This window comes from Narcine bancroftii, chromosome 1 (assembly GCF_036971445.1).
Source record: "Narcine bancroftii isolate sNarBan1 chromosome 1, sNarBan1.hap1, whole genome shotgun sequence".
Taxonomy (NCBI): Eukaryota; Metazoa; Chordata; class Chondrichthyes; order Torpediniformes; family Narcinidae; genus Narcine; species Narcine bancroftii.
This window is the reverse complement of record NC_091469.1, coordinates 23045055-23068798: the sequence shown is the minus strand read 5'-3', so window position 1 is coordinate 23068798 and position 23744 is coordinate 23045055. Positions and strand designations below refer to the sequence as shown.

At 40.3% G+C, this 23744-nt stretch overlaps 1 protein-coding gene across 3 annotated transcripts in view; it reads left to right on the top strand.

Annotated features, from left to right (window-relative positions):
- Positions 1 to 23744, top strand: part of unc45b (unc-45 myosin chaperone B) — a 98740-nt gene that overhangs the window by 27343 nt on the left and 47653 nt on the right. For all 3 annotated transcript variants that reach the window (XM_069922079.1, XM_069922069.1, XM_069922062.1), the window contains exons 8-11: positions 3670 to 3840; positions 4834 to 5005; positions 11585 to 11885; positions 21648 to 21742. In XM_069922079.1, coding sequence (XP_069778180.1) covers positions 3670 to 3840; positions 4834 to 5005; positions 11585 to 11885; positions 21648 to 21742 — 739 coding nt within the window. The remainder of the gene's footprint in view (positions 1 to 3669; positions 3841 to 4833; positions 5006 to 11584; positions 11886 to 21647; positions 21743 to 23744) is intronic.

The following is a 23744-nucleotide window of genomic DNA, read 5'->3' as shown; positions in this document are numbered from 1 at the left end:
AAGAAGATTAAAGCCCAAACAGCCAAGAAACCAGCCATTAAACAGTCAACAATTACTGAAGAAACTCGGCTTAGCTTGCACACGGAGCCTCCAGAGTTGACTTCAATGCAGCCTAGACCACAGCGTCAATCCACTGGTAGGGTACATTCCACGCCGGTGCCGACATCGCATACCGCTGCGCAAGATGGCGCCAGCAACTGGCTTCGATCTCCTCCAGACCAAGAGGATCAACTGCGCATGTGCAAAACTTTGCGCACGCGTGATGCATTTGAAATGGCCCTGGCCACGGGGAGACCCGACCTCCCTCAGTCCAGTGACCCTGGACTGGTTGGGGAGGGGGTGGTTCACACCCATAGTCAGGTCATGCCAACCCCCATTTCAATAGAGGAGGAGGAGAACGTCGCTGGATTGGAGGAAGTAAAGGAACAACTTGTGGAGGAAGAAACTGTCATGTTTAAGGGTAGTCCTGTAGTGAAGCAGACTTTTAAGCTCAAGTCTGACTCTCATCATTCAGATTCTGCTTTGTCTGAGTTATCTAAGCAAGTGGAGAATTTGGTTATGCAAGTGAGCCAAGGGATTTCTGTTTTGAAGGAGCAATTGGCTGAAATGAAGGGTGAAATGTCTTCTATTAAAATGGATGTGGTTAAGTGTTTGAAAGCAGTGGATAAGGTTCAAGATAAACTTAAGAAGATTGAAGATGCATTTATGGACTGGAAAGATGATGTGGGATTGTGTAAAGAAAATATGGGACAGATGGAGGATTCGTTTACTGGTTAGGAGATTCAAAAATGTGATTTGTTGAAGAAGATTGATGTTTTGGAAAATAAGAGTCGGAGGAATAATGTTAAAATTGTTGGCCTTCCGGAAGATCTTGAAGGTCCAGATCCAGTTCAATTCTTCCAGAAATGGATTCCTGACATTTTGGGAACAGCATATTTTCTGAATGGTTTGGAATTGGATAGAGCTCATTGAGCAATAAGGAGGAAACCACTTCTGGGTTAAGTGCCATGTTCTGTTCTGATTCGATGTTTGCATTATCAGGATAGAGAATTGATTTTAAAAATTGCTGTAAAGAATGCTAGACATAATCAGGACCCTCTGCTTGTTAAGAATAATAGAATTTTTTTTACACTGATCTGAGCCAAGCAGTAATTAAATGTCATAAAGAATTTAATTCAGCTAAAGCTGTTTTGTGAAAGAAGGTTTATAAGTTTGCTTTTTGATATCCTGCTGTGTTAAAAGTTTTTTATGGGGATTATCAAACTCAGTTTTCTAACAATGATGCCGAAGCTATCACTTTTGCTAATTCTCTACCTAATAATAAACAGGGGCAAGATCAGGAAATGTTCCCTCAACAGCTTGATCAGGTGCCGAAAGGGAAGAATGGGATGAGAGAGATGGAAACTCAACAGTAAATTGATATTGGAATTGATGATGACCAAGTTCATCGAGATTTGAAAGAAGCTTATCATACTTGAACTGATTATATTTTCTTTTGGTTTGTTCTGTTTGGTGGGGAAGGGGAGGGGGGTAGTTTGACTGCCAATCCTTCCGAAGTCAACAGCCACTTTGTGGCATTTGTCACTCCCATACAATTGAAGGGGTACTACTATTATATTATTGTAGTTTCCTTTTTTGGGGGTTTAATTTTTATGGGCTTTTCTGATTTCTTGATTTCTTTCTTTGAGGAGATCTTTAAACATGTTTGTAATAGAGCCATGGTGGGGAGGGGGGGGAGGGAAGGAGGAGGTGGTTTTGCCATCTATGTGGGATGTACAAGTAATGTTTTATGGCTAATTTAAATTTTGCTAATTCTAATGTTAACGGGCTTAATAATCCGATTAAGAGAAAGAGGATATTAGCTTATATTAAAAAGTTGAAAGGTTATATTTGCAGCGACTCAAGGCATTTGTCTTAAAGGTTTCAATCCCATTGGGTGCCAAAAGGAGCAACTGGTTCTCAATGCTGTCTACCCCACCATGATCTTTGCAAATACTTTCATGCCAGAAGTCTTGACAATTTCTCCTTTCCCATTTTGCCTTTCTAAAATTCTTATAGCCTAGAATGTTGAGTTCACAACTAGATGCTGGAAATCTTCAACCAAAAGCAGAGACTGTAGGTCAGGCAGCATTATTGGGAAGAAAAAGAAGTTCACATTTTAGGTTATTGACCTTTCATCATTTGACCCAAGATTGTAACTCTGTTTCTCTTTTCACAAATGCATCCTAATCAGCCAAGGACTGCCTTTTTTAAACCACAGAAATGACTATTTATGGGGAAAAATATGTGGTTTCTACCTCTGACTTCATGCTATACTCTTATCTGGCTATCTCTCCCCACTAGCATATTCCTCACTGCTGATTTCCCAGAATATTGCTCCACAGTAGATGCTGTTAATAAAAGCTGATACAGCACTAGCGACACTGGTTTGAATCTGGCACTGTCTGTAAGGAGTTTGTATGATCTCATGTCTGCGTGGGTTTCCTCCCACCCTTCAAAAATATATAGGGATTGTTGGTTAATTGGTGTATTTGGGCAGCATGAGCTCATGGGCCAGAAGAGCCTGTTACTGTGCTGTATGTCTAATTTTAAAAAAATTATCATACTTGTTTGTCTTTTACCATTACTTGTTAGAACTTGTAGCTCTGTCACACCTCTCTCCTATAAACAGTATCTCTCCAAGTCTCACTCCTCTTCCCATAATCCATTTAGCTTTGTTTGATGCTGATTTTGCTTACTTAGTGTTTCATCTTGTATTCATATGTGTGAGTTCTTAGGCAACACATGGATGAAGGAAAAGGTTCTTTATTTTAAAGTTTATATAAACAGTACATGAGGCATGCCATGAGGCTGCAAGTCTCCATTACAGCTCTTCCATAGTGTGTGTCAGTCCCCTGCTGGCAGCCAAATCTAATCAAACAGTAACTATAATCAAGGCCTTGCTAGTGGCCATGCAAACATGATCACTATCATTGAACTTAGATTAATAAAAGTAATAGGATTTGCTTTTGGTTTTGCTGAATTAATATGCAAATTAGCTGGTGTCAGATAACAGTCATGCTGCACTAAAATAAATAATTTGGCATATTATATCTGTAGAGGTCTTTGAATGAGCGACACAATTAATCACTCCCTCACCCTTTCTCTAAGACATATTCCATTATTTATCCAATTTCCTTCTGAAAGTTGTCTGCTATTGAAGGATGAGGGCAATGTTGATGCGGACAATTTTTATTGACCAAGCAGAATTGCCCTTAAGAAGGTGGAACATGGGGAACTGTATTCTGACAGAGTTGTCTGGATTTTGAACTGGAATGGGATTTGAACTGTAAACTTTGGGCTCAAAGGGTTACACAAAGACCACAGCTGACACTCCTGGCCTCTCTGGCACTTCATTTCACTGAAGTCCCTAAACCATGGTTCTGTTTTCATAAATCATCACTATGTTCTCAGAAAATATTTGTATTTTGACAGTACAGGTGAACTAGAGAGATTCTTGCATCATTCAGGAGTAATTTTGTCTTTGGCTGCCACATTAGATATAGATGTGCATTGGCTCTTGATTCTACTTTACTTGATTGAAATGTGATCGCCACAGGCACGGATGCCATAATTGACAAAAAATGAAATCTTCTTCCCCTGCTTGAAAATCTGCTTTATTTTCTGCAGATACATCAAAGGATGTGAAGATGATAATCAGTCGTCTCCTCGAAATGCTAGTTAACCCTAGTGTATCAGGTTATGGGAGGGATCAGGCTCTCAACCTTTTGATCAGATGTGTACCTCGAAAGAACTTGGCCATTAAAGATAACACCAGAAGTCTGGAGGCCATCGATCTGGGTTAGTAAACTCTTCATCTTTTGTTTCCATTATTTGGATTTATTACATTATTGAGTAATAATGAGTTCCACATAGAGTTCTGGAGCATGGATACAGGGTCTTCAGCCCAATTTATCCATGCTGACTAAGCTTGTTCGGCCCATTTTCCTCTAAACCATTCCAATCTATTTTTCTGCCTAAATGCCTCTTCAATATTACAATTGGATTCCCTTCCACCACTTCTAGCAGCTCATCCCGCATATACACCACACTCTTATGGAGAAGGTGTTTCTCAGGTCATTTTAAAATATTTCTCTTCTCACCTAAATCTCTGCCCTCTGGTTTTAGACTCTGGGAAAGAAATCTATGATTATAGCTTTCCCTGATATTATCTTTACCTTGCACTTACCTTATCTTTGCCCCTCATGATTTTATAAACATGTTAAACATGCCTTCTAAGTTACTGAGGCATTGCTGGAATAATGTGTCAATACTGTGATTGGTACCTGAGAATTCAAAACAGTCGAAATAAGGATATCATTTTCATTCCTGTCCAAATGGATATGTTGTTTTTCCCAAATTGCCTGTGAAACTAATGACTTGTTGGGCCATTTCAGGGGACAGTTAAAACCCAACAATGACTACAATAACATATTTATAAAGCTTCTCTAAAGTAATAAACAGAAAAGATATCTAACTAAAAGGGACACCACATATTCAGCTAGGTGTCCAAAAGCCTGCTTATAGAGCCAGGTTTTAAGGATCACGAATAGAAGAGAGAGATGTAGGAAGGAAATTCCAGAGGTTTAGAGCCAAAATGGTCAATGTGCAGAACACTAGGAGTCTGCAAATGGAGGACTGAAGATTTCCAAAATACGTCAAGAAATGCAAAAAATCATAATTTCAAATACCATAATCATGTGGTTTTAGCAGAGCTCTCCATAGAGTAACCTTTGAGATTTCATAAACCAATCAATTCGTTTATCCAATTCAAGAATAATATTTCACCCTCAGGTCTGAAAAAGATCTTGAAAGTGGGAGGACAATTTCCTGAACTGCCAAACTGCCTCCCTCTGACCGAGAATACCTGCCTTACTGCTTCCATCTTACTCAACAAGCTTTACTGTGATCTTCGAGATGACGAGGAAAGAGCCAACTTCCGAAAAATCTGTGAGGCATATGTAACGTAAGTGGCCCATCGAGGTGGAAATTACTATTGATTGCCAGTGGACCAGCCATCTGTGGTCTGATGTTTAATTCTGTTATCTATGGTATAGCTGTGCCAATATGTTATGAATTGTTTTGCTCCCTTGGTTTTAAGACTGAAGTGTACAACTCTTTGTACAACAAAGAGTGAAAGCTTGTTCTGTGGTCTCTTACACTGTTAAAACAAGGTACAAGATAAGCTTAAGGAACAAGGACCTCATCTTTTGCCTGGTCTGGTTGCAATCTTCCTCACTCAATGCTAAATTCTATCAGAATAGACCAGCTCTGCAATCAGTCATCCACTTGTAATATTGGCTCAGTGACTTTTTTCCCATTAGTATTCCCTACAGCTCTGCATTTTGCAGCTTTTACATTCTTTTGCCCAGCCCTACAGCTTTTAAATTTCTCTGGTCATGTTATTTCTCTCCAAATGCCTTCTTCAACCTATCATCAAGAGCTTACTTCGTGGCAATCCTGGTGTTGTGCTCTCAGAGACATTCTCTCTGTCTTCTCCATCTCTCTTTTGTCCTCTGAGCAAAATTAAAAATTAACTTTCGTAAAATCTCTTCTGCACTTCTGATGAAGGATCTTTAACCCAAAAGGTTAACATAGTTTCCATTTCCACAGGTGTAGCCTCACCTGTTGAGTGTTTCCAGTACTTTCTGTTTTATTTCATAGTTCCATCATCTGTTGTTCTTTGATTTTCATTGGATCACTTACGATTGTATTGAACGGCAGAGCAAGTTCAAGTGGCTTGTCATTGGTTATGTATTTTTCTGGTTAGATCAAACAATTCCAACTCAGGAGGAGAGTAAAAACTGCATTAATTTATATAACAATATGTTTCATCTGCTCTGCTAAAGAAATCTCATTGCCTCTCATAATTGCATAAACCATCAGGTTTCCTCTCAGCCTCTAATTCTCAGGAAAAAACAACCCAAGTCTGTTTAATGTTCCAAGGGCTCCACGTCCTTCCTGTGATGGGGCCATTTAATATACACCATAAAAGTTGGTGTATCGTATTGTGTGGCCACAACAACTTGGCATTTCAGTGGTACAATAGCTGACAATAAACTTATTATCATTGATGGGACAATCAAAACAAACGTAACTTTCAATTTTGAGACTTCGATCCAGTCTTGCCCAAAACTGCAGTGGGATATTCTACCCAGGTTGGTAATCATTTCTTCATGCATTGATGGATGACGGTTAATGTAAAGAGAACATTCCTCACAAGAAAGAGTTTGCACCAGTAATAGCGTTACATAGTTTACAATTCAGAAATACTGATTTTAATTTGCTGTAAACAGTTTAACTTGAATTCAGGAGATTATTTGTTAAAAATATTGAAAACTCCCTCCCTGGTCTGAGCCACCCACAGGTCAGAGCTTCCAATGCCTCTGATCCCCACCAGACCACCACTTCTGATGAAGATACATACGCTGGTCCCCTGTTTCAGCATCAGCATTGACTCCACTGCCAGTTGCTACCCAGACCTTGGCCTTCTCTGTTGATAGCTCAAAAGCCTCTGCTGCTGGATCTCACTGCCACTCCCTCCCATCACCACTCCTTACCATTCTTCATTCTCCCACTCATCTTTCCACTCACTCCACGGTGCTTCCACTTTCACCCCAACACCCAACCCCACTGACCCTTTCACCTCTCCCCAACTCCCTGCTGTTTCTCCACTCCCCTCTCTAATCACCCCAACCCTCTTCCTCGATACCCTCCATCCCACTGACACACACTTTAACACCCTGCTTTTCTATCCCCTCTGACTTCCACCTCTTGGAGAAGGAATTCCCTTTCCTCAGTATAGATCTCTCTTTTGTCCCCTTTGCCCACACCTCAACATGTTCCATGCATGGCATGACACTGAACTCTTCTACCATCATCTCTATTTTGATGCCCACTTTTTCCACTGATGGCCCTTCCCTGCTTTAAGTCTTCTCCCTCCTCTTGGACATCCCTTTCTGACCTTTTACCTGCTCTGGATCTTTTTATTTCCAACTGCTGCCAAGACATCAATTGTCCAAACCAGTGGTTCTCAACATTTTTCTTTCCACTCACATACCACTTTAAGTATTCCCTATGCCATAGGTGCTCTGCAATTAGGGTGGTATGTGGGTGGAAAGAAAAAATTTGAAAACCACTGTTTTAATCATATCTAATTGACTCGCTATGTGCACGGTTTCATAACTCTAAAGAAAATGGGCCAATGACAATTTTTCTCAAGCAAAATATTTCAGTAATAATTGGGTCCAGAGCAGTGATTCTCAACCTTCCCTTCCCAGTCACATATAACCTTAAGCAATCCCTTACTAGCCACAGAGTACCAATAGCAGAGGGATTACTTAAGGTGGTATGTGAGTGGAAAGAAAAAGGTTGAGAACCACTGGTCTAAACTTCCCCATTCCCCTCACTTATTCCAATCTAAATCCTTGGAATGCACTGCCTTCCACTCTCTCCACACCAATCCCAATTACACTCATAATCCTGTAGACAAGGATGGTGCTGTTATGGTCTGGCACACTGACCTCTACCTTACTGAAACCAGACAACTGCTCTCAGACATCACCTCTTACCTTTTGAACAGAACTCCACCAAGAAACATCAAGCCACAGTCTCATACATCATCACTGACATCATCATTTCTAGTCACCTCCCTTCCATGGGCTCTAACCTCATTGTTCCCTAACACCACATGCAGGTTCTATCTCCTACCTAAGAACCACAAACCCAATAGTCCTGGTAGACCCATTATTTCTATGTGCTCCTGCCCAGCTGAACTAGTATCATCTTACCTCAACTCCATTTTGTCTCCCCTGATTCCATCCCTGCAGACCTATATGCGCAATACCTCACATGTTCTCTGTCCCTTCATTTTTGCTGTTGAAGCCCGATCTCTTTCCAATTTCATTCACTAAACTGAAGGTCTCAACAATTCCTTCTCAACAACAGACCCTACCAGTCCCTCTCCAATGCCATCCTCCTCCAGCTGGCAGAATTTGTCCTCATCCTCAATATCTTGTTCTTTAGCTCATACCACATTCCCCAAGTCAAATGGATAGCCATGGCCACCTGCATGGTTCCCAGGTATGCCTACCTTTTTGATAGCTATGTGGAGCAATCCATGTTGCAAGCCTACACAGACAAGGCTATTCCCTCTGCTACATTGATGACTACATTTGGGGCTGCCTCATGTATCCATGCTGAGCTTGTTAGCTTTATTCACTGTGATGCTGGCTTTAATTCTAATCTCAAATCCACGTGGTCCATTTCTGGCAATACTCACTCCTTTCTTGATCTCTCCATCGCCTTCTTGGGAGATACTTTTTACACACCGACCAACTCACACAGTACCTTGACTACACTTCTTCACACCCTGTCCCCAGTAAGGATTGTATTCCCTTTTCTCAATTCATCTGTCTCCATCACATCTACTCCCAAAATGAACATCCAAGATGTCCTCCTTCTTCAAAAAATGTGGTTTCTCCTACACTGCCATCAACTCAGCCTTTACCTGCATCTCTTCATTTTCCTGCACATTTTCCCTGACCCCTCTACCCCAAGTTACAAGGATAGGATTCTCCTTGTCTTCAGCGACCACCCCCCAGCCTCTACATGCTCCATAATGTCTGCCATATACAAAGTGATCCCACCACAAGACACATTTTCCCTTCTCACGTGCGGACAGCGCTTTCTGGGATATTCTCACTTCTCACTAATTTTCCCCTCAGTACCTACTCCTGAGGCCACAAGGAACACTACACTTGCACCCACATGTCCTGCTTCACTACCATTCAGTTCTTTCAAGTGAAGAAACACTGCTTGTGAATCTATGGGGTCAACTCATTTATCTGGTGCATCTGTTGTGGCCTCCTCTACATCAGAGATTGTTTCATTGAGCACTTACACTCTGCTCGCTGCAATAACAGGGACCTCCTACTGAGCAAGCATTTTAATTCCACACATCATTTCCACAAAAACGTATCTATCCATGGCCTCGTGCTGACAAACCGAGCTACCTGAAAATTGGAGGAACAGCACCAATTCTCTCTCTAACCAGACAGCACTCACATCAACTACTCCAGTTTCTATTAAATCCTCTTCCCTGAGTCTCTCTCCCTGCCCCTTGATCTCCTTTACTGCAGCTCCCCATTCCGTTCTATCTTCATTCAGAGAGCTACCCCCTCTCCCTTTCACCTCAGCTTTTCTTTCTTCTACCTTCTTACCTATATCCATCTCTGACCTGTTACCTATTAGCTACCCTCTTCCCCCTGGCCCTTCCTCCCTCCTCCCCTCACCATCTGATCCTTACCTTTTGATTCAGGCAACTGCTGCCTTTTCCTCTTACCTTGATAAAAGGCTCAGGCCTAAATAGTTGGTTATCCTTTATTCTAATAGATAGGATGATAACAATAGAACATTACAGGTCAAAAACAGGTGCTTCGACCCATATAATCCATGCCAAACTATTATTCTGCCTAGTCCCATTAACCTGCACCCAGACCATAACCTTCCATATGCCTCCCATCCATGTACCTGTCAAATTTTCTTAAATGTCAAAATGTACTAATTCAGCTGAAAGCTCGTTCCATACTCCCACTACTCTCTGTGTGAAGAAGTTCCCCCAAATGTTTCCTTTAAACTTTCTCTTTTCATTCTTAACTCGTGTCCTCTATTTGTATCTCACCTAAACTCAGTGGAAAGAACGTACTTGCATTTACTCCATCTCCACCCTTCATAATTTTGTATACCTCTAGGAAATCTCCCCTCATTCTTCTACACCTAGAGAATAAAGTCCTAACCAATTTAACCTTTCCCTGCTGCTCAGTTCCCCAATACCTGGCAACATTCCAGCAAATCTCCTCTGCATTCTTTCAATCTTATTGAGATCTTTCCCATAGTTAGGTGAACAAAACTGCACACAATACTCCAAATTTGGCCTCACTAATACTTTATACAACTATACCATAATATCACAATTCCTATACTCAATATATCTATATTCCCAGGCAGTGTGGCACTCACTCAATACCATGTTCACATGGATTATGTGCTTGAAATGTGAGTGGTCCACATGAACTCACAAACCTTTAACCTGGAGGCAATCTTCTCACCCATGGTTGAAAATCTTGTCTGAATCATTTATTAATGACAAAGTTAAATTTTAGCCTGTAACTCGAAAGCCAGAAAGAATGAAAGCAAAATGTATGAAGTTCTAGTTTTTAAGGTGTTCAGATTAATATGATTTGTGAAATACAAGTGGAGCTGATCAATATGTGCCAGACCTTGACTGATGGGACATTTAAAAGAAATTGCGGCTTGCCCAGAAACTGAATTTATATTGCCTCTTAACTTCTCTTTGTTCATTTTATGTCAGAAAGCTGGAACAATGGAAAGAATAGTACAGTGTATTAAATATCAAGAAACAAAAAAAACCTGACATTTAAAATATCTCAAAAATGTATCATATAATGGTCATGAAACAAACTTGGCACAAAGCCAATTGCTGTTTAGAGTCTGCCCAAAGAGAGAGTATCCTTTCATCTGTAACTACCTGTCCATCATCCTTGGTGCACATCACCTCCTAGGCCTTGTTCTGCTTTTCCCTTCCCCTCTTTATACCATCTATTGTCCCTCTCCACTCAGCTCTGATACAGGATCTTGACCTAAAATAATGATAGTTCCTGCCCCCTTCCCACACCACATCCATCAATATGCTTGGCCCGCTGAGTTCATCCAGCCAACTTTTGCTTTAAGAGAGATTTGAGGGGCTCTGGCAAAGGAGGAAAATAAGGATGAGGAATCCATCCAAAGCAGAATGAAACTGAGGTAAGGTATGAGGTTATCAGAGAACAAAGTTCTTGGGCATGAGGGAGCTGCCAAACTGGGAGCCAATTGAGCATGAGGGTAGAACCATGTGTAAGCTACAGCCTCACAGCTCCAGCAACCAGGGTTCAATACTGATCTCCAGTGTTGCCTGAGTGAAGTTTACATGGTCTCACAGTGAACATGATGGCTTCCTCTGGGGGCTCTGGAATCCTCCCACAGGGAGGAGGTGTTTATTGACCTCTATAACTTCTCCCAGTGTGTAGACTAATGCTGTACTCTAGGGTAGGGGATTTGATGAGATGATAGGGAGAATCAAATGGGATCGGATTAGGATTAGTATCAAAAAAGTGCTTGATTGTTGGGACAAATGATGGGCTGAAGGGCCTGTATGACTCCATGGTTCAAAAAGAAATCTGGTGCTGGCATGGAAGATGAAAGGTGATTGGTGGGCACTTGGACATGAGGAGCTGCATTTTCAAGTTCACATTCAAGTTGATTATCACATATACCAAAATGCAGTGTTAGAGTCAAACAAGAAAGTCTGCATATTTTGTGATTGTAGTTCAATACACAAAAATGCTGGAGAAACTCAGCAGGTCACGCAGCATTCTTTATGTAGCAAAGATACGTAACCAACGTTTCACGCTCAGGCAGCTGGGGACTGGGTTGTGAGAATGAGGAAAAGAAAGTTAATGCTTTATCTATCTTCACCACCCTGCAGGAGCAAGTTTGATCCAAAGAACATGGAGAAAAACCTGCACGCAATCCAGTGTGTGTCTGCACTCCTTCAGGGACCCTTTGATGTTGGTAACAGTATTCTGGCTTTGCAAGGAGTGATGGAGATGATGGTTGCATTGTGTGGTTCAGACAGAGAGATCGATCAACTGGTGGCATTGGAAGCCATCATCCATGCAGCTAGCAAAGCCAGCAGAGCAGGTTTCATCATCACCAATGGAATTACCTTACTGAAGGACATGTACAAGAAGTCAACCAATGAGAAGATCAAGATCAGAGCTTTGGTGGTGAGCCTCATTTATGTGATAACTTTTTTTTCTAACTTCATGGGAAGTGGGATCAATCTTTCATTTGGTCTGGTTTAAAATGGGTCTAAACAATATCTGAAATGACAGCATTATCACCATGGATTATTTCCACTGTCACTCAGGTCAATGAACTTCTTTTGAAGACGATACTAAAACACAGCCAAGTTCACTAAACCACTTATGGCACCTGATCGATTTAATCAGGTTTCTGCCAGTTAGATGCAAGACTCTGAGGAATTTCCTCAAATGTCTGAGGGGATAGATTTTAGTATAGAAGGGAATTAAATGTTCTGGAGAACAGGCAAGTAAGTGGAGCTGAGTCCATGGTCAAATTACCTGTGATCTTGTTGAATGCTGAAGCAGTTTGACAGGCTACATGTACTACTCCTATTTCTTGTGTTCTTTTGAGTACAAGGACATTAGTAGGTTTATTTTAAAAGCCATTCATTATAATTATAGTGTGAGCTACTAACATAAGATTTCCTCAGCAGATGGTTCTATATTTTGTGAGTAATTTAAAATGAGGTTATTCACAGAGTGATCCATTATTTAAAATAATAATTTTCTTGTGATAACCTGATTTTTAGACTCATCTGTCAAGTTGCACCAAATCCCCACTTTAAGGATATTGAGGAATGTCATGTCAAGATGTGCAGAGTTTAGGGCCCAGATGACAAAACAGGCAAAACTCCACTTATTTTGTTTTTGGCAGAGAATGGTTTTGCGTTCAATCTGGTCTGGTCTGGGTTAGAGTCAAACATTGTTACAACATCACCTCCTAAAGAAATTACACAACTCTTAAATCTAAGTTTTGCAGTGGCATTTTCAGACAAAAATGGACTCCAAGTCACATTAGTTCTTGTTGGGACAGATCATTCAAATCTCTCCAAAGAGATGCCTTAAAAATAGAGAGGGAGGGGGGAGGAGTCACGTGATGGAGTAGCGGCCGGTAGGAGAATACCAGCCCTCTTCAGAAAAGAAGGAAAAAAGTGAAGAAAAAGCAAAGCCCCAGACACACAAATCACAACAAATAAAAAATAAAAGTGTGGAGAAAATGGCACCTAAGAAAGAAAAGCCAAAAACTACGGGAAGAAGAGAAGAAAGAAAGATGCCAGAAGAGAAAGGTAAAGGCCTTACCTGCACAAAAAAGCAGGGACCCGCCGTGGAAAGAGGAGCCCACTTACCGAGGATAGTGAAGACCCCGCAGGGTCGCGACCCACCAACCGCAGGAATGCTAAAATGGCTCACGGAGCCAAACAGTGGTGCACGATGCGCACGACAAGGAGAACACTGACGGGAGGGGGGACCAGCTGTGGAGTTAAACTCCACAGCACAAACAGCTGAGAGAGGCCCGACAGCAGGGCTCCCAGCTGGAAGATAAAGAAAGCAACGGGAAAGGGAGGGGTGAGAAAGAAAAAAGGAAACTAGAGACACAACAGATAGCCAGCCCAGAAGAAGAGGACCAACATCAAGAAACCATGGAAAAAAAAACCCAACAAACTGAGACAAGTGGCTCAACAAGAAAGTCAGATACAAGGAAGAGAAATAGAAGACACAAACCCAGGAGCAGAAACAGAAGAAGAAGAACACCAAGCTCTGCACAGAGGAATAAGAGGTAAAATTAATGGACAGTACAGAGATTTTAAAAAATTGTCAAGAACAAATGAAAGCATTAAAAGAATGGCTGACACTAGAATTTAGTGAAATGAAAAGAAAAATGAAAAGTATAGAAGAAAAAGTGAGTAGAATAGAGCTGGTCATAGCAGATGTAGGGAAAGGATTAGAAAATGTGGAAGAATGTGTTATGGCTGTAGAAATGGAAGTGAACGACTTAAAAAGAAAATTGGAAGAAAGTGACAAAAAAGTTAAAGAAACACAGGAGTTGTTAGCTCAGAAGATGGATATAATGGAAAACTAGAGTAGCCAAAACAATATAAAGATAGTGGGACTTAAGGAAGTTGAAGAAGGCAAAGATATGAAAGAATTTATAAAAGAATGGATCCCAAAAGTCCTGGGAGTGCCAGAAATGCAGGAAAGAATGGAAATAGAAAGGGCACACAGAACATTAGCCCCGAAACCACAGTCACAACAAAAACCAAGATCCGTTTTAGTAAAATTCCTGAGATACACGACAAGAGAAAATATATTGGAGAAGGCAATGAATAAAATTAGAGAAGACAAAAAACAAAGGTCAAAAAGTTTTTTTCTAACCAGACATAAGTTTTGAGCTCCTAAAGAAGAGGGAGGAGTTTAACGCAGCAAAATCGATCCTATGGAAGAAAGGCTATAAATTTATGTTAAGATAACCAGCGGTGCTTAAAATAGTTATCCCAGGGCAGCAGAACAGACTGTTCTCGGATCCGGAGAAAGCACGAGAATTTGAAGAACACCTGCAAGACAGAAAGACAGATGAAGACATGTAACAAGAACAAAGAATAATGACAAACTACAAATAAAGAAGTAAAAATAATGTATAAGTAAGAACTAAAGGAGGGAAGAAAAGGGAAGTAAGGGAGAAGGGAGAAAAAAAGAGGAGGGTTCCCCCCTTTCAAAATAAATAAATAAGTAAATAGAAGAAAAAGAGAAGAAAAGAGGGGGAGCTTAGTCGTAATATGAAGATAAAAAGTCTTTTCTGGAGGGGGTTGGGTGGGAGAGAATAACAACAGTCACTGTGAAATCAGTTGACACTTGCGAACGGGTTCGCAGTCTGAATGGAGAGGGGAGTTGTGGTTGCCTGACAAAGGACAAGGGGTGACTCGGGAGGGGGGGGGGGCGACACTTGGGGTTAAGGGAATTTTAGATGTGGGAATGGTTGAAATATTTTATGTTTTAGAAGTGTTGTCATACAGTGCGTTCAAAAAAAGAAAACCGAGAAATGGAAATGGGGAAAAGGGGAAAGGTGGTGGTGAGGAAGCGGAAATGAGATGTAAACAGAGTATGAGATGGCCATGTTGAACTATATGACTATAAATATTAATGGAATATATAACCAAATCAAAAGGAAGAGGCTATTAAATTTACTGAAAAAAGAAAAAATAGATATAGCATTCGTGCAGGAAACTCATCTAACTGAAGTGGAACACAATAAATTAAGGAGAGACTCGGTAGGGCACGTAACGGCAGCATCATATAATTCAAAAGCCAGAGGTGTAGCTATATTAATCAATAAAAATGTACCAATCAAAATAGAGGAGGAAGTAATAGATCCAACAAGGAGATACGTAATGTTAAAATGTCAGATAAATTCAGAACTCTGGAATTTGGTCAATATATATGCACCTAATGAAGAGGATCAAAAGTTTATGCATGATATTTTTTTGAAGATTGTAGATACACAGGGGAATATATTGATAGGAGGGGACTTTAACCTTAATTTGGATTCAAAGATGGATAAAATGGGACAAAAGATTAGCAGAAAGAACTAAGTGGCCAAATTTATGGTGAAATCAATGGAGGAAATGCAAATTTTGGATATATGGAGGAGACAACACCCAAAGGAGAAGGAATACTTATATTATTCGAGTAGACATAAAACATACTCAAGGATTGACCTGTTCCTGTTGTCAGCCCATATCCAAGGGAGAGTTATGAAAACGGAATATAAAGCTAGATTGTTATCTGATCACTCACCCCTGTTATTAGCAATAGAACTGGAGGACATCCCACCAAGAACATATAGATGGAGATTAAGCTCCATGCTACTTAAAAGACAGGATTTTAGAGAATTTATTGAGCACCAAATTAAAATGTACTTTGAAATAAATACGGAATCAATGAAAGACAAATTTATATTATGGGATGCAATGAAAGCCTTCACCAGAGGGCAGATAATAAGTTATGTAACTAAGATAAAGAAGGACTACAATTGGGAAATAGAACAGCTGGAAAGGGAAATAGTAAGTACAGAAAAAGAACTAGCAACAAGGGAAGATACAACAAAAAGAAGAGAATTGGCGGACAAAAAAATAAAGTACGAACCATTACAAATGTATAAGGTGGAGAAGAACATAATGAAAATAAAACAGAAGTATTACGAGCTAGGAGAAAAAACACACAAAATAATGGGTTGGCAGCTTAAAACTGAACAAGCTAAAAGAACGGTATTGGCATCAAGGAAAAAGGTCAAACATATTACATATAACCCAACAGAGATCAATGAAAACTTTAAGGAATTCTATGAGCAATTATACCGAACTGAGAATGGAGGGAAAGAAGACAAAATGGATGAGTTTCTAGCTAAAATTGAACTACCAAAATTGTAAGAAGAGGAGCAAAACAAATTGATAAAACCATTTGAAATAGAGGAGATACAAGATATATTTAAAAAGCAACCAAACAATAAAATGCCTGGGGAGGACGGTCTCCCAATAGAATTCTATAAAACATTTAAAGAGTTACTAATTCCTTCTCTCCTGGAAGTAATGAACCAGATAGAAGAAACACAAAACTTGCCAGATTAATGTAAAACAGCAATAATTACAGTAATACCAAAGATGGGGAAAGATCCACTAACACCAGCATCACATTGACCAATATCTCTACTTAACTCAGATTATAAGATAATAGCAAAACTATTAGCAAACAGATTGGCCGAGTGTGTACCAAAAATAGTAAAACTAGATCAAACTGGATTTATTAAGAAAAGACGAACAACGAACAATGTCTGTAAGTTCATTAACTTAATCCATGCAGTCCAAGGAAATAAGAAGCCAACAGTGGCTGTTGCTTTAGATGCAGAGAAAGCCTTTGACAGAGTAGAATGGAATTATTTATTCAAAGTACTACAGAGGTTCAACCTACCAGAGAAATATATTAATTGGATTAAAGCATTATATAAGGGACCATTGGTGAAGGTGACAGTAAATGGATATATATCAAACCAATTTAAATTAAGCAGTTCAACTAGGCAGGGATGTTCACTATCTCCCTCACTGTTTGCTTTAGCTATAGAACCATTGGCAGAACTGATAAGAACAGAAAATAAAAGATATAAAAATAAAAGAGAAGGAATATAAAATCAGTTTATTTGCAGATGACATCATAGTATACTTAACAGAAAAAGAATTATTAATAAAAGAATTACATAAGAAATTGAAGGAATATGGAGAAATATCAGGGTACAAGATCAATGCAATAAAAGTGAAGTGATGCCATAGAATAATGCGGATTTCATAAAGTTTAAGAAAGAATCACCATTTAAATGGCAAACACAAGCAATCCTATACCTAGGTATTAGACTGGATAATAATCTAGGCCATTTATACAAATTAAATTATCAGCCATTAATGAAGAAATTACAAGATGATTTAGAACATTGGAAAGATTTACCACTAACACTGATAGAAAGGGTAAATTGCATTAAAATGAATATCTTCCCAAGGATACAATACCTATTTCAATTGCTACCAATTCCCTTAACAGAGAAATTCTTCAATGAGCTAAAGAAAATAATAAGGAAATTCTTATGGAAAGGGGGGAAACCGAGGATAGCGCTAGATAAATTATCAGAATGGCCCAAACAAGGGAGCTTTCAGCTACCAAACTTTAAGAATTATTATAGAGCAGCACAATTAAGATATCTATCAGATTTTTATCAGACAAGGGAAGAACCAGATTGGATCAGAATAGAGCTAGATAAAATAGGGGAGAAGGTACCAGAACATATACTTTATAAGTGGGATGAAAAACTGGTGCAATATAGAAGTTCACCAGTACTGCATCATCTGCACAACATTTTGAAGAAGATTCACATAGAAAGGAAAAAAACCAATTACCAACTACCAAAATTATTATTGATGCAAAATCAACTAATCTCTTTCACAATATATAACCTTTCCTTTAGAGAATGGGAGAGAAAAGGGATTAAAAGAATAGAAAATTGTTGTTTGGGAAATAATTTATTATCTTTTGAACAAATGAAGTACAAATATGGAATAACAATGTTTGCATACCACCAACTGAAAACCTACTTAAAGGAAAAATTGGGAAGCAGGCTGAGGTTACCAGAAGGAAGCAGCTTTGAATATATGATTACAGACACAATGATAATTAAAAGATTTATAACAAACATGTACATCAAGCTGCAAGAGAAAGAGAATGATGAAATAAGCTGTAAACTCAAACAGAAGTGGGAACAAGATCTAAACATAAAGATTAAAAATGAAATATGGGAAAAGCTATGCTCCGGAACTATGAGAAATACAATAAACGCAAGGTTACACATGATAAAATATAACTGGTTACACAGGCTATATATCACGCCCTAAAAGTTAAATAAATGGGACACAACAGTATCAGATAGATGTTTTCGATGTAAGAAGGAAATGGGAACAACAGTGCATGCAATTTGGGCATGTGAGAAAGTGGAAAAGTTTTGGGAAGAGCTAAATCAGGTATTAAATAAAATCACAAAAAGCAACATATCATAAAATCCAAAGATCTTTCTTCTAAGTAATATAAGAAGTAAAGAATTAGTCCTCAAACTGGATGAAGCACAAAAAAGATTTATTATGATAGCCATAGCTATAGCAAAAAAATGTATAATGTCAACCTGGAAATCAGAAGAGAACCTGAGAATACAGCAATGGTACATAGAAATGAATAAATGTATTCCATTGGAAAAAATAACATATAATTTAAAAAATAAAGTCACATTATTCAAGCAAATTTGGGAACCGTATATGGAACACAACAGAGAAGGTCTACCATGGACCCCCACCCCATAAATGATAGAATGAGGAGAAGACGAAATGAACTGACCCAATTTTCTTGTTTATTTTCATTGTGTGATGACATTGTTTAATGAGTTTATTGTATTGTATATGTTGAACGTTGAGTGGGTGGGGAAGGGGGTGGGAAGAAGGGAGGGAAGGGAGGGGGGGAAAAAGGGGAGAAAATGACACTGTGCATATTCAAGAGGGAAATGTTTGTGTGTATTTTGGTCAGTATGGTTCATAGTGTGAAAAATAAAAAATTATTAAAAAAAATAGAGGGGGTGGTGAAGTAGGGAAGTTTAAGGAGAAAATTCTAGAATTTAAGTATGGCTGCTCATGATAGAGGATTTTGAAGATGATTAACAAAATATTCCCTCCATTGACATGGATTAAATATCATGTGAAGGCAAAGGAGGAAAAACCCAACACCCAACCCCAACCAACCAATTTTCCCCTGCAACCGCTGCAACCATGTCTGCCTGTCCCGCATCGGACTTGTCAGCCACAAACGAGCCTGCAGCTGACGTGGACATTTACCCCTCCACAAATCTTCGTCCACGAAGCCAAGCCAAAGAAAGAAGAAAAGAAGAAAATAAAAATAATGTGATGGGTTTCCTTTCCTTGTTGAGCCCTGAGGGATATGCCAGACTAACTTTCTCCTATGTCATCAATTCAGATACAAAAAATAGCATGAATGGCAATTAGCATGACATTTACATCTGTTATTCTAATATGGCAACGCAAAATTATAGAAAAAGCAAGAAGATACACTACTTTCTCCACCCCAACAACCCTTCACAATCTCTGTGCTTCCCCACCTCAGGCCTTTAGCTCCATCATTAGTTGTATGCTTATGGCTTCCAAGGCCTTTACTCATCTGTTCTCCTTTAAGGCACAGGGCTTCTTTGACCAAACCTTTCGAATAAGGATCAGAATTCATCATGAATAAGTCATGAAATTTGGTGTTTTGTGGCAGCATCCTAGTGCAAACATTCATGTTATAAACCATCTTGCAACAATAAACATTTTTAAAAATTAAAAAGTAGTGCACGAAAAGTAAGGCAGTGTTTTTGGTTCATTGATTATTCAGGAATCTGATGGCAGTGGGGAAGAAGCTGTCCTTGTGCCACTGAGTACTCATCTTTAGGCTCCTGTATCTTTTTACCGATGGTAGCAGAGTGAAGGGGGCATGGCCTGGGTGGTGGGGTCTTTGAGGATAGGGGTTCTTTTTTTATAGACACTGCCTTATGTAGATGTCCTCAATGGAGTGAAGTCTGGTGCCTGTGATGTCACAGGCTAAGTTAACAACTCTCTGGAGTTTTTTCTTATCCTGAGATTTGATGCCTCCATACTCCATGGTACACCTGTAGAAGATTGAGAGTCTTTGGTGACATACCAAAGCTCCTCAAGCACCTCTCAAAGAATTGCCACGGGTGAGTCTTCTTTGTGATTGCATCAACATGGAGGCTCCAGGACAGATCCTCAGAGATGTTGACACCCAAGCATTTGAAGTTATTGACCCTCACCACTATTAATCATTTGTCCTAATATCCCTTTAAGTGCTGGGGAGTTAATTTTGTTTGATAACACTCCTACGAAGGTCCAAGTTATGTCTTATTTCATTGAAGGTTCTCACTATAGAGATAGAACCACAAGCAAAATATATCAGATGAATTTTGAAATTAGAAAAGTTCTTGCTTCCTCTTGTTCAGGAAACATCATATGTGATTTCTTGGTCACACCACTGAGACACTGCATTTAATGAATTCTTTATCTTTTGTAATCACAGGGTTAAAATTTCATTTAATTTACATTATTTCTACTCTTCTATAAACACAAATGATTTTCCAAACAAATTAGAAAACATTTATGACAACTCTGTTATTTATATCACTCATTTGGAAGAATGAAAAAACAAAATCAACGTTTGCATTTCTGAAAAAGTCTTGTTAATTTGACCGCTCCTAATTTGACTGCGGTGGGACGAGTTTGATCAAGATGGCAGCACTCCTGCTGATGCAGTAACAGCAGGTCTTGCACTGGTGTGGGGAATGGAGATGCAATCGTGGGGTCCTACTGCCTGGCTTACTTGTCTGATAGCCTGAACAGGCTCAAACTGCCTGTGATACAGGGCTTACATTGAAGGTCATGGAGGTCCATGTCCAAGATGGTGGAGCCCATGCTTGGAAGCTCAGACCTCAAGGGTTGAGGACTTCAGTTCAGGGCATCAGGGTGGAAGAAAACCACCCCGCCAATAAGAAGAAGCGAAGAGAGGGCCTGACAGAGTAGGAGACAAGTGCAGTGGATCAGTGTGGTTCACCAGGCTGGGAGAACAGCCTCTTGCTGAGAAAAAGAAGCCTGGGAGAGGACGCAACAGGGTAGGAGACCAGAACCATGCATGGCTTGGTGGCTGAAAGACCTGTGCCAGGCTGCAGGCGGCCACCTTGTGAGTGCCAGATATCGGAATTGGATCCATGAGGGTGCCGCTGGTGAGTAGGGCTCCCAAAGGACCTCAAGTGCTCACAGCTTCCTAATCACCTCAGGGGTTTGGAACCAGGGACCAACGAGGGTAACTCCACTGCTGAATTGGACAGAAGGTCGTGCACCCATAGGGGTTATTGGTTGCAGGAGGCAGCAGCATCAGAAGAGGAGGCAGGACTCTCTTTTGCTTCTCTCCCTAGTCTTGATGGGGCACTGGGCAAGTGGTGATGTGTTCCTTTACATGATAGACAAAGGAAAACAAATCATGCATTTTGCATGTATGCCAATGAAGGAATCTTAAATCTTGGTTACATAAAATAACTGATCATCCCATTGCAAATTACATTACACTAAATAGTACTAAATACCAAGCAGAAAATTATGGAAGATCAAGTGACGCAGAGAAGGCCGAAGAGATCATTTATGTTTCAGTTCTGTGACCTGTTGTATTTTGCTATATCTCCTAGTGTTGCTTTACCAACGTTAGCGTACATGGTTATTACAAAGAAATACTGCTTGAGTAAAATTCTCTCTGTACTCCCCAAAGGGCCTATGCAAACTTGGATCAGCTGGGGGGACGGACTACGGTCTGAGGCAGTTCTCTGAAGGATCCACTGAAAAGCTTGCAAAACAATGTAGAAAGTAAGTATGTTGTCCACAGAGGCTCTGAAAGCTCAGTAGTTAGGGCACTGGTCTTGTAAACCAGGGGCCATGAGTTTGTTCCTAGCTGGGCCTCATTTCTGTGAGGGGCGCTGTACAATGTGGCAACTGTCTGTCTTCGTTACGATAGGTGAAGTTAAAGAATTTCATGTATGTTACATTCTCAATGTTGTATTACGTGATAATAATGGAACCTTTACCTAGAGTCAGTTCAAGTTCAGGTCTATTGTCACACGTAGCAAGGAGCCCTGAGGAAATTTGATTTAGAGAGCAGTCCAGTTTGACATCCCGTATACAATAAAGCAAGTAAAGCGTAGTCCAGAAGTGCAGAGATTCAGAGAGAGAGAGATCAGAAGGTACAGGGCAAAGGCAACAAAATTTTACTGAGGTTAATTCAGGAGTCTGATAACTGCGAGAGGAAAATTGTACCTGATTCTGGTGGCATATGATCTGACATGCGTGCATCTTCTTCCTTTTGGGAGGGGGAGGGTGTGATGTAGAAAGTGTGAATGGGGTGTGATGAGTCTTTCAACATGTTGGCAGTTTTTCCAAGGTAGCGGGAAGAATAGATGGAGTCGTTGGTTGGGGGGAGGGGGAGGTTTGTGTGGTCTTGGAGTATGTTCACAACCCTCTGAAGTTTCTTGTGCAGTCAATAGGCCCTTGCAAACTACCATGTAAAATGTGGTTAACTGGGCAATTTGCCCAGTTACCGCCCCAATTACACAGCAGTTAGAAAGTGTCCAACCCAGTCAACCCTGTTGGAATCCAACCAGGCCCCTGAGTTATCTCAGAGGTAGTCAGGGAACCCAGTTAAACTTGCCTAGGTAACGTCCCCAGGCGATTTGAACAGGAAAATGGCTGACCCGCTTATTCCAGTGACGTCAGCACTTGTGTGTGTGTGTGTGTGTGTGTGTGTGTGTGTGTGCATCACTGGGCAGCCAGCATCTGAACATCCGGCAGTACTTCTGGTGATGCATCATTGTGAGGGCGGGATCCCCCTTAAATTGCTGGGTTGGCGATTTTAATAGGTTGATCCCCCTGTAATTTAAAAGGTGCTTACAGCACCTTTGCCCCAGTAATTGCACCTGGGTCCCAGGAGGGCTACCCAGGTGCTGCAATTTACACCATCGGCCTACTGCAGGGGACAACTTCTGTACCTGCAGGAGTCTAAGGGGACAGGACAACACCTGGCCAGCTGTTAATCAGTCGGCCTGAATGGATCAAGCCCCACCCGATTGGGTGTCAATCACCCTCCGGGATATAAGCCTGTGGCGGCCTCCCGAGGCCTCACTCAGAGTTGCTGCAGCCACAGCCAGCCTGGCTCTGTGGAAGTCTTTGTGGATTAAAGCCTGTGGTACAGTCTTTATCTTTGTGTGTGTCTGATTCTGGCTAACAGTGCACCATAAATACGAACAACTTATGGATGTGAAACTGAAACTAGGGACTTCACAGGTGTGAATGAGAGACAAAGCCAAAGCCATGATGAAGATGATGTCAGATAAACAAAAGCTTGGTCTAAGAGAAGTTGCTTCAATGAGGAAAAAGAGAAGCAGATGTTTAGAAGCAGCGTTATCAGCTGAAGGCACACCTGCTAAGTGTGGAGTGTTTAAATTCAGGAATAATGGTGAGGATAGAGAATTAGGTGTGTGCTGGAGTGTTGAGCAAGAGAAAGAGAGAGAGAGGGAGAGAGGGAGAGGGAGAGAGAGAGAGGAGCAGAGCCAAGGAGGGATATGAAATCAAAGATGAGAGCTTTACATTTGAAGAATAGTCAAAATTAGGAGCCATTTTCAATGAGGAAATATCTTCCCATATTTTAATTTCACATCACAAGGCTACTTTTGCTAACTTCAGATTTCCATGAAATATTGATTTCTAGACTATCAACTTAACTGATAAACAGCAAAGCTTATGAAGTGACTTGGCTAAAAAAAAGGCTGTGTTTCTGAAAAATCCCTTTTTTTAATTACATTTCATGCAAATAAAG